The 12,398-nt window shown below is 38.8% G+C and overlaps 1 protein-coding gene across 1 annotated transcript; it reads left to right on the top strand.

The window, feature by feature from the left end:
- Nucleotides 1–3,946: 3,946 nt before the first annotated feature.
- On the top strand, nt 3,947–9,605 carry Syt12 (Synaptotagmin 12). The gene is made up of 13 exons (XM_011307091.1): nt 3,947–4,023; nt 4,428–4,527; nt 4,646–4,779; nt 5,093–6,274; nt 6,449–6,674; nt 7,349–7,456; nt 7,529–7,623; nt 7,706–7,766; nt 7,957–8,282; nt 8,391–8,523; nt 8,604–8,858; nt 9,047–9,166; nt 9,229–9,605. Exons 1-13 carry the CDS (start codon nt 3,947–3,949, stop codon nt 9,409–9,411), a joined length of 3,000 nt encoding a protein of 999 aa, XP_011305393.1. The 3' UTR covers nt 9,412–9,605.
- Nucleotides 9,606–12,398: the final 2,793 nt, after the last annotated feature.

The raw sequence follows: 12,398 nt of genomic DNA, 5'->3' as shown, positions 1-12,398 counted from the left end.
TTACCTTTGATGATTTTTATGTCCCGACTGAAATGAAGTTTAGTCAATCGAATTAGGATGGGATGGAAATGGCGGTACACGAGGGAATGACACAGACGGTATTTCAGATCCATCTTGTTTCGACGCCGGGGCGGAGGCATGATAAAAGTGGTATGAGTTGATAAAAAAGTATTTAATTGAATTTTGGTACGAGACACTAGAAAATGGAGGAGACGATGGGGTTATTAAATTTCTCATCGCCCTATCCCGCTATTTTTCCCGCTATCCACCCTCCCCCATAATTTTCTAAAATAATTAACTGCAAGAAAAATAAAAACTCGCATTTTCCGTCAGAGGAATTTTCCTAATCTCTTCAGACAGGATCTCAAGCTATTTTATGAGAACAATGGAAAGCTAGCATGCGCGTTAATGAAACATCGCCGCATATTTTTTTTTTCGCGAGAAGATGAAAAAAATTCAAGCAATTCCTTCGGGAATTCCCCTGGGGCATCTCATGCGGGAAATATCCGCTCACTTGTGGTAACTTTTGGGGTTCACCAATGACAAGACTGAATATAGTATATATAGTATATATATATAGATCTGTCAACGCCTGGCGTTGAAATATTTATTTATTGACGGCATTAAAGTAATTAATAATGATTTTCCAAAAAAAATTGATTTGCCATTTTTTTACGATGCCAGTTTTGAGTCGATATCTCGGAATTGAGGGGACATACCGAATTTTCCGTATAAACATTTTTTACAGAAAAAGAGGAGAGCTACAAAAAAGATATCCATGAAAATATCGTTATCTCCCTTCAATCCCGAGATATCGGGTAATAATACCGGACTCGACTGCTGCACGTAAAAATATTAAAAATCTATTATTCCGCGTAAATATTACCGGGAAAAATGTTACAAGACGAGATATTGCGGGGTCATTATAGCTATAAAATAATCAATTATCATAATATTTTTAAAAATATTGCAAATGAAGGGATTACGATATAAATTATTTTGATAGATAATGTTCCATTGAAAATTCGAATTGCGTAAAGTGTTGGGTACTCGTCAAAGGTTCGGGAAGGCTTATCAATTTTTCACAATGAAAAAGTTTTCCCGAAAGAAGGAAAAACCCACGCGTATCTGTCTGATGGATGAGTGTGCAGTGATACAGAAACAGAAAGAATTTACATAATACAATTTCCGTTCGGTACACTCGTACATCTGTTACGATACTTTAACGTTTTCAAGAGGAAAAAAAAAAAATATTTACCTTGACCGAACTTGACGTGAATGTGCCTTCACGCGAAAGGCAGGATAGGCTGGATATGACCCAGTTTTCCTCTATTCTACACTCTTCCACAAGTAGCTAACCCAAATACTCGGTGCACCACTTCAGGGGCTTAGTTATCAGTACTCACGCCTCTAGAACATTTCTCTATTTGCACAGGTTTTTCTGCAACGTCTCAACCGATTTTTTCACTGACTCGAATAATAATCGATTAATTATGCTATAGGTATCAGGGTTTAGTTGGAATTATATTCGAGGTCGTTGCAGTAGGATAGTCTTGGAAAAGTTTAGTCATGATCTTTGGACGGTGTATAGTCTCTTTTGATTGATTGCGCTGTGGGAATAACTAGAGCGAAATTCAAAATTTTTGGAGAGGTATCAGGAGAGCATGAGAATCGAGGGGTTCACTGGAATTTTTTGATTTGAAAGTTTTGAAAAATATCGGGGGAACTGAAAATCGGGGAGGTATTCACTGAAAAAAAATATCTGAAAATGAAAATGAAGGACGTCTTCAAGGGAATTTTCGAATTCAAAATTTGTGAATAAATATTAGGAGAATATGAAAATTGGGGAGGTATTCACTGGAATTTTTAAATTCTAAATTTTTGAAAAATATCAGAACATGAAAATTGGGGAGGTATTCACTGAAAAAAAAATATCTGAACATGAAAATGAAGGATGTCTTCACGGGAATTTTCAAATTCAAAATTTTGGAAAAAATATCAGGAGAACATGAAAATGAAGGAGGTATTCACTGAAATTTTCAAATTCAAAATTTTTCAAAAATGTCACGCAAACCTGGATTTTCAGGAATTTATCGCGTAAACCGAATGACACCATTTATACTCCATTGATCTTCCCGCCGTTATCAGGAACTTTCGTGTATCATTTTTATCCGAAATTTATTTCTTCGAAAAAATGAGAGAATAACAAGCGACCGAAGTTTTGATGAATCACATGGGCAATTTAAACTTTGGAAAAGTGCAAATTTTCGGGACTCAAGTTATTACAGGTATCAATAAAACATCAACGAGATTTTCACATTTTGAATAACAAAATAGTTATCAAAGTTGAAAATATAATCTGCATTTCATGAATTCCCGAGTGGAAATTCATAAATATAAGTTTACTGCGAGATTGCTAGGACTGAGTCGAATATTTTTCGCGAAGTTTTGAGAGTATTACGGAAGTTACCTGGAATTATTGAAGAGCCGGGTAAAATGGGACCCTCCAGAAAAAACGGGTCTCCCCATGTGAGAGAAGATTACTGCAGGTTGATAATTCATCAAGATAAATCATAATTATCATTATCATTGTGATTATCAAAATTGAAATTTAATTCAAAGAACGTAAAAATAATCAATAAGAAAAATTATGAGCCGTGACCCGCTGACCCATTAAACATGCAATTTTTCCTGGAGAAAAAAAAAACACTGGAAGAATTACGGGCCTCGGAAATACTTGCATCTAAACTGAGAATGACCCTGCCACTGGATAATGTCCTTTGTCCCTTTAAAGCACATCCTCCCGTAAATAGGAGATGAATCCAGACATAAGTAGTTATTGAACGGTAAGACAAAGCTTCCATACAAAGACCTCTTAACCAAGTTTTTCTGTGCGGTGGCAGTTGCCAAGTCTGTCTTAAAGCTGATGAGCTCAAATAACCGGTGAGAAACCAAGACCCTTAGAAATTTATTGAAATTTCACCCCCAATGTCGCTTGAACCGTCAGTTATGAGAGTTTTCATTCGATTTTAATTGAAAGCCACTGATTGTTTCATTTATTTTGAAAATCCAGGAAAATTGGGGTTTTTGGATTGACTGATAATTGATTTTTAGATGAAAGCTTGAAGGCAGAGGCATTGGGAAAATTCAACAGAAAATGCAATTGCATTTTTAATCGTCAGTTATTGTTTCTTTTATTCTCGGAATATTTTGAAATTCCATTTTTCACGTTCAGTGATAATTGGTTTTTTAATGAATAACACTAACAATAATAAAGAGAATTGATTTTTTAATAGATTGAAAATTCGGGGAAGTTTCAATTGAATTTTACATGAATTTCCGCCATTTTCACGGGTTGACAGTGCAGTAACCCCTTGGAGAAATCCATAAAAAATATATATAATGGAAGAGAGGGTGAGATGTGAATGTTTCCCTCCCCTTTTTTATATTCTCGCCATTTTTTCCTCATTTCTAATAGAAATGTAGAGTCGGAGTAATTGATACCATGCTACGTGTTTAAATTTCATATTTAAATTGATAAACAATTAAACAACAATAAAGATCTGATTTCTGATACGTCAAACAATATCTGCACGAATCGCGAGTTATCAAAATAAATATTTTTCGGTACGGATATGAATTTCAAAAATGGCCATTTCTTAATCAAGAAAATTTTTCCGAAAAAATTATTTTTTTTTAATTAATTTTAATTAATCAAAGGTTACGGGTGAAGACTCAAGGATGAAGGATTAATGAAAAAATCCCCGAGTTTTTGGCTGGTGAAATAACTTAGCATCAAATTTCCCTATTGAAAAATTAATGAGGAAAAATCCAGCGGTAAAAACGTTCCAGCAATCCAGAGATAATCCAATTAAACGATTTCTGGGCCTTTCAGAGCTGTACGATAACCAGACTATCCCGTGGATTTGAGATTATCTCCTGAACAATGGGCGGCTGGATTGTGACCTCACTTGGAATAGTCCTGGGGATTGTCATCGTGGCTACTCTAGTTCTTTACAGAAGGTGTGTTAACCATCAATTCGAATTCCCCTAAAAAAATCCAATCCTAGGATCACCGGTAGACGACCAAAACCGAGCAATCCTCAATCGTCAATGCCTCAAAATCGGCTGAGTGAAAATTTCACCGCATGCAATAGTAATAATTGAAAATTCGACACGTGAAAATTTAACCCACATTCTCAGAGCAGTCTCCAACACAATTTTCAATAAACTGAAAAAAATTATTCATTAACTTCATTATTCATTATGTTAATTAGACCCGTTATAATATTGAATCCATATCCATTTTGTCACTTTAAAAAAAACGAGACGTGATTGATCGAAATGAATTGTTTGAGCTGCGAGATATTGACCATTGAAATTGCCCGGATTGTGAAAGCCAGGAATAATATTTCCACATGGAATAGACACTGCATTGGCTGGTCGTGGGGTGCTCGAAACATCTGGAGCGTTTGCGAGGAGTGGCGACAGCGGTTATCGTGGCTGTGGGCACCCCGAGAAGAGAAGGTATGTCCCTTTTTCGATAATTTATCTGACGTTCAACGCCGGCTCTGATCAAAGGGCTTGTCGATGTTTGCGTATCACGATAGGATATGATTGAAACGCTAGCCCCGGTGTTTGCCAGGTGGGTCTGGTGAAGGCACAGCATCCAACTGCCCAGACGATTCCAGGTCTTTATCGTCAGTCCGGCAATGCATCCCAGAATCTGCTGCACAGTGACAGTGATCTACGCTTGGATGCCCAGGGAGCATTTACCCGGTAAATATTCAAAAGATCAATACCCACGGGTTCAGCTATTTGTAAGAAGAGTAGTCCAAACAGTTACGCCGACTATCTCCACGTGAAATTATTTTTTTAAGGCCATTTTTTTTGCGGATTTTTTCAAAATTTAAACAAGATGATATTTTCAACAAAAAGTTGCCCTTTCTACCCGAGAGCGGAAAGTATTCACTTTACCCCGCTCATCCGGGAGAAAAGTGCGAACTTTCCGTGTAGGTGTGTTGGAAATATAATTTTCATCCCCATCACCAAAATCACGGACTCCATTCATCCACTGACCAATTCACCTCAGATTTGAAGCAGTAGACAGAGACCTGCACCCTCCCCTAGGAACCGGAAGTGCGATTCCTCCGCAGCCGCTGCGACCAGCACCCCAGCCAAGACCAACAGCACGACCGAGGCCCTCACCCCTGCAAGCACCAACAGCAGCAGATCATCTGCGTATGCAGCAATCAGGCCCCGGGCCATTAACTCCTCCCCCAATTCCACGAGCTCCGGGTTCTCACAGGAGCAATGGTCCCTCAGTCTTCTCCTTTCAGAATGAAGTACCAAAGACCTACAGCAACTACGGCAACACCAGCGATCAGCCACTCCTGCACTTCGACACGTACAAAACAACCACTGATAGCATTCAGCTGAGGCCCTACACCCGTCAGGATCCCACCCTCAATCACCACAACTCGCATTACGATAACATCAAGAGCCTAGAGGAGAGAGTCCAAGAGGCATACGTCAGCCGAATGAACCGGGACAGCGCATTCGCCCCATACGATCGCCAAGAATCACCATTCAGATATCTCGGATCATCCCACCACCAGGACAACGAGCTGACGATTGTCGAGGACAATAGATCAGTCTCCAGTTATCCAGGCTACGAGTTTATCCAGAAGAGCACTCAACAGGTGCGTCAGCACATCAGAAATGACTCCCGGGGTACATCAAGCAGCTTCAATCTCACCAGCTGCAACAATCCCACCACCCAGGCAATCATGGAGTCAATATATGGGCCCCAGGTCGTCACAACATTGCTCCAGAACACTCAGAACTACGGAAATGAAGTGCTGAGAAAACCAGAAACACCGCAGAATATTGAATTGACGGCATACCGCCACACCACTTTTCCAGATGAGTTGGCTTATGGTATGCATGCAAATACAAAAGCCCAGGGATTGCAGAGAGTATCTCAGTACATTCAAAGCCTGCCGGATCTACCCATGTATGAACCCATGAATGATCAACCAGATGATCAAGACGAGCCCATGTATTCACATCTGGAGGATACTTCCGATGGTGGAAACATTGTACCCAGTGGAAATGAGTTGACACCGAGTCCAGTACCACCACCTGCTCCTCCAGATCCTCCAAATCCTCTGGATTTACATCGCAAGAGTGAACCAACCGCTGGTGAGAGGATCTTCAATGCTCTCCGATCAGTAACGTCCCAGAGTTATATCGACGCATCCGAGTTTTATAAGTGAGTGTTTCTTTGTTTGGACGATATCATTTGGGATTTGTCCCTCAGGTCCAGCAATCTCTTTCGGACAAACTAGATCCACCCACACTCAACTGAAGTTTGGGTGTAATTGCCCGAGAAAATCCCACAACAATCTCTAACCGTTTAGCTATCCTCTATTCATTTAACTTACAGCTCGGTACTATCTACCGCACAACAAGTTCCCAAACTCACGTTCCCGGGTATGACGAGATCATCGATACAGCTTGATGATGCAAATACTTCGGATAGCTTGCAGGATGAAATGGCTGAGTACTACGGTGATGGTGAATCAACGGGACTTAATATTGATGGGTCGAGACGGGGATCTGACCTGTACAGTCCGGAACTCAATTTAAAAGCTCACCAGACTGCGCAGCAGGTACGACTTCAATCGTTTCGATTAACGACTGCCAAGAAACGGTTTAATTATAAAAGTTGGATTTGAGATTTTACGGGGGGAGGGGAATTATTGCCGAGGATGAAGGCTCAGGGAGTGTTCGAGGAGATTGAAATATTATCTTTGAGTTTTAAGGCTTTTGACGTACTTTCGAGGGGTAATCTGTTGGGAATATATCGCGGGTCTTTCCCCAAAAGGTCGTATCGCTTTTCTTTTTTCCGTTGGGAAATTTGGACCGGAAAAGGGAATAGATTCATTTTGAGATTGATTTTTTTTTTATTAAAAATTGGATTATTCAGTAATTAATTTCATGTAAATTCAGACTAGACAACCCTTTACGCGATTTTTGGTCCAAATTTCTAGAGTGGAATTGAAAAAAATTTGAGATGATTTGGAATTGAATTTTCCATTACTCGAAAAAAAAAATTAATAAAGGGACTTTTCATTTCGAATATTCCGAAGAAATAAGAATTCTCCAAATCTTCTTTCGGCTTTCGGCTTTGACTACAAAAAAATCTCATAAATGAATTCTCAAATGATTCAGAATCATCTGAAACGTCGGGATGTATTATTCCCTGAGGGAGAATTCTTTCGATTTTTGGCGTCGGCTTTCCCATTGAATTTTCGAAAATGGAAAATATTTTTTATCACCGCAGGTTTATAACAGCCTGCAAGACCCACCAGCTTCTCCGTTACTCCTAAAAGATCTTGATCAAGAGCCCTATCCATACATGTCTGATCCAAGCTTCACCAGAACTTCCGAGGTATCATCTCTTTCTCTCTGAACCAACATTTTTGCTACTGCTAAATTATTTTCACAATCATGTCTATTCCAGGACATTTTCAATAGCCTTGAACAAAGAAGAAAAAGCATGGAGAGGCTGAACGGCATTCACGAATTCGTGGAAATGGAAATAAATGATACGCAGAGGTGAGTCTCTCGAGGGCTATTAATGACGTTGATTGAGATGCTTAATTAGGGAATAATCTCGGCATTTTCCCCGCAGAAAGAGGAGCGCACACGATTGGTTCGCGGTCCTCGAGGAGGTGCACATGAAGAGACGACTGTCCCAGGTAGCACCAACCACATGAAAATATTTTCCCACTTAATCCAAAAATTATAACTGGCGTATATCTGGATGTAATGGACATATATTCCTGAATATATATTTTTTTCGTGTGGGCAATGAGTAATTTCCAGTAATTTGGGTGATAAGATTCATCTAAAAGCCGATATTTTTTGGGTTTTTGTCAGAGTATCGAGGATGCATTCAGTTGCTACACGAGTACGGAAATTGACGACGGAAATACAGGAAGCAGACGGGAGTCGCAGGGGCCAGAGCCGGAACCACCACCCGACGAGGCCAATTTGAAAAGGGCAATAAGCTGTGAGAGTGTTTGTTCAGATACCAGTGTCGTGCTTGGTGATATTGAGGATATTACTGTAGTTGGGCATATTTGCGTGGGTCTCGAGTATGAGAGATGGGGTGGACGTGGGGCTGATATCGAGGGTGATCTTGCAGCCAGTGTACTCGAAGCTAGGGACCTAATCACACCTGATGGCCAGCCTGCTCAGGATACATTAGTCAGGTGAGTAATAACTGGATGTAGCATCACCAATGAATTTTTCCTGTGGAATAGACTTAATTCACCAGTTACACCATTACCATTGGAGGTAATAAATTATTCAAACTCCAGGGTATGTCTGCTGCCAGATCGACAAACACATGTACAAACAAGACTCTACAGGGGTTCACCATCCCCAAGCTACCAAGAGAAATTTTTATTCCCTCTGGACGGTGGCCCCATAGGCAGAACATTGTTATTAGAGGTGTGCATCAATCCACATTTTCATGAGATTACACTTACACTTGAGCGTACAGCTCAACATGAATTCTCAATTCCCCACAGATATTTTCCGTCGACATTGGCATGGGTGGAGGAGTTTCCCTCCTGGGTGAAGCCTCATTGAAGTTGGGTCCAGCTGCTCGACCACCGGCCACAACTTGGTTACCTGTCGTTAGTCCAGCAATCCCAGTGCCTCATCTGGGTGAGCTGATGTTCTCTTTGAGTTATCTGCCGACTGCGGAGAGACTCACACTAGTCGTTGTTAAGGCGAGAAATCTTCGAGGAGCTGACGCTGTGCCTGGGGATTTCTATGTTAAGGTATTGAACTTGAAGAATTTTTAATTAATGATTTCATTGAAGATTTTAGCGTTGGTTAAACCAGAAGGGGTTATTTATTTGTTAATTGCTAATAAATTATTACACTGTGTGTAAATTTCAACCGTTACAATGCTTCCGTTCGGAATAAAAAACACTTGTAATGATAATTATTTTATATTGATCTGCAGGTTTATATGCTTCAGCAAGGAAAAAAGGTTCACAAGAAGAAGACGTCCTGCAAACGGGGGGAGAAAAGCCCTACGTTCAATGAAGCCATGATATTCAACGTTCCTGCACATGCCCTGCAGGTGCTGAAGATTATTCTCACTGATAAATATTGTGAAATGCATGATTGATTATTGTGTTCTAGACGATTCAATTGAGACTGACAGTAGCTGAGACAACTAACGACCAACTGACAAATTCCAAAGCTGAATCCATCGGTCATGTTATCATCGGTGCAACAGCAACAGGCAAGTCTTTGGCGCACTGGCGACAAATGCTTGCATCCTTGAGACATCCAGTTGTAATGTGGCATCCTCTCAGAAAATGAACAGCAGTAACAGAGTCTTACGAGACATCAGCTTCATTCAGTCTGTCGGAGGTGGGAATTTAGTCTTTACTTTGCGAATGGTTTTCCCTCTTTATTTGGGTCTCTGTGAATCCTTCGGAGTGAATATCGATTCGCAATCTGAAGTGGAGAAATCGGCAAAAATATGGCTAAACTCCTTCTTGAGGCACGCCAACACGTGGGTTTTAATAAATTTTTTCCAGTTGTAATTGTAGAATAATTGAAAATTTTGTTCCATGATTTTTTTTGGTAGAAATTCCACTAGTTCTTCAAAATTATTTGGTATTTTCTGGAAGCCTAGGTTTCCTAGGGACAATTGTTTTGTGCCTTGAGACTTCCCGGTGCAAAATTCACACATTTGTTACTAGGCACGGAAATCTGAGGAAAATTGCCGATGAATTTTGAGGCATGAGTGGCATTTGACGGATTTTCTTCTCGGAGTTCGGTTAAACGGTGCAGTGAATACCATCCAAACACATTTCCCCTGAAAGACTAATCCGACCTTTGAAATAAATTAATTCGACAAAAAAATTATAAACAATGAAAGAAAATTTATCCAGAAGACTTCCTCCAAAGCAATGCATTTTAAAATTACATTAAAATTTTTTTCTCAATCGCACAAAATATTCCACGTGAAATGCGTCAGAAGATGAGCATCTAAAAAGCTACCAGTGAATCCTCGTCGGGAAATATTAAAAAATTTTGAAATAAAACTCGAATTCTGCGCAGCGATTGGCCGAAATCCGAGTGCTAAAAATATTAATTTGAATTTTATTAATTATTCTGCTCACGGTGAAAATCCAGGAAGATGAAGAATAGATATCATGAGCGGATTTTGTGATACAGTATCAATTGTTCGGTGTTCCATTACGTATCGATCAATGTGTATCAAATAATAGTCTCTGACAACCATCAATTGCTCATCGTAACAGTGTGCCCGATCATAGATTTTTGCATAATCAATATGTCATGGAGTTACGATATTCAATACAATTGTCATTGTTGACAGACTGAAGTAGTCGAGTGTTACAATGCAATGCAGACTGCAGGAGAATAGTACAGTTATGAAACTCACGGTGTAAAACTCAAATTAAAATAACCAACGGTCAAAATTCGATATTGTCCGTGGTTAACTGAAGAAAAAAAATATCGTTCAATTTTTTTATTCGTATCATCATGCTTTGAGGCCCTTTGAGAATCCTATAGTCAGTACCTGTTACGTCTAGAACTTGAAGACAGATAAAGTCTACTCTTTCGTGTCCTGAGTTGCTCATTAAATTTGTTATAACTTTATGAGGAAAAATCGAGGCGAGTGATTCCCGTTCAATGTTTGGTAAGATGTAAATTAATGTTGTTGTTTCCAAGAGAAAAAATGTTAACGTTTGTACAGAGTTTATTAGCTATGTGATCTAACGTCAAAAGTCTTTCGTCATTTATCCGATATTTCGAAGACTTCCCCGCAGATTATTCTCATACCGATCGAGTGTTTCAGGGGCTAGTCCTTGATTGTTTCGTGGTCTCTTCTGAGGGTGTTCTACCCCTTTTTAGCGGAAATTACCGATTTTTTTTTTAGGTTTCTGACAAATTGTTGAGAGGGTTGACCCGGAAAATGTATTGTTTAATGCTTTTAAAAAAAGGAAAATTCATTGCACGTTCTTGATATTTTGGAAGTCTTTAAATAATGATGAAATGCAGGAATGGAATATTTTTCGGGTTAATTCCATCAACAATTTCTCAAAAAACCGGTAATTTTGGATGTGACGGCAGAACACCCTTAAGGAGTGATTGCCGGTACCTCATTTTTTTTTTTGGCCGGAAAATATTTCACTTCCCCCCGCTTGAAAAATAGGACGTGCCCCTCGGGCGGGAAAACCCAGACTTTCCGCCCTTGATGCACAATATATTAAACCAATTAAAATCAACTGAAATTAATGATTTAATTATCTCACGATATTCGATAATGAATAACCCCTCGATGACCCGAATAATCTGTAAAAGCAATTCCCTGAACTTGAAGATTTCGTGGAGAAAAAAAATTGAAAAATTCGCTGCATTATTTATGAGCCTTTCACCCCGCCTGATTATCCTTGATCTCGATAAATGCATTTCTGCATTTCCATGAGAGGGAATTAATTCACAGTTTGGGTAATGAAATGACCGGGGAATTTCTGGTATTTCGAGTGGAATCGAATGAAAAAATACGACAAGTGGTTCATACTGTATGTAGCCTTCCGAATTTGACAACCTACTACAACTACTTTTATACCTCTTCATACGCCACCCTAATATTAAATTATAAACATAATTCCCGATTAACTTTAACACGCATATGGATATGTCTACATATGCAAAATACCTTTAACTGTATTAGAACTTTAAATACAATATACAATACACTTTTTCATTAAAAATCTTTACAATTCATACGCTCGAGAAAATGTTCGACGTTTATGAGAAAATTAATGATACGATTTAATTAGAGCAGAAAAGCGTTTTTCAAAGATTAAAAATTCTAAAAGAAAATTACGTTGTACATTTACTGAATGTTCGGTGATATCTTGATTATTCATTATTTTCTAAATTCCATGAAAATCGATAAATCATGGAGAACGCCAGAATATTTAATCTACTATCGCAGATCACCTGATCAATGCTTTAATCATTATTCATAACGGTTATTAGGGCGCGACGCTGAATATTCGCGTGACATTATGCAAATTTGGTGGGAGTATTAATTTATATGGTAGCATGAATTTTCAGAAAATATTACGTACCGACAGTTCAGGTCTTTCAGCATAAAAAATTATTTTCAATTTTTCTGGGAGTCATTATGTCACTGAGAAAAAAAGTCGATCAGATATTTATGGACACCCTTAAATATTATAAGTACATAATATTATGTGACAAAATGAGATATTGATTTGAAAAATTCATGGAAAGTTTTACGATAGGGAAATAATTTTTTTATA

This window comes from Fopius arisanus, unplaced genomic scaffold (assembly GCF_000806365.1).
Source record: "Fopius arisanus strain USDA-PBARC FA_bdor unplaced genomic scaffold, ASM80636v1 scaffold00002, whole genome shotgun sequence".
NCBI classification, from domain to species: domain Eukaryota; kingdom Metazoa; phylum Arthropoda; class Insecta; order Hymenoptera; family Braconidae; genus Fopius; species Fopius arisanus.
This window is presented reverse-complemented; position numbering and strand designations above follow the sequence as displayed.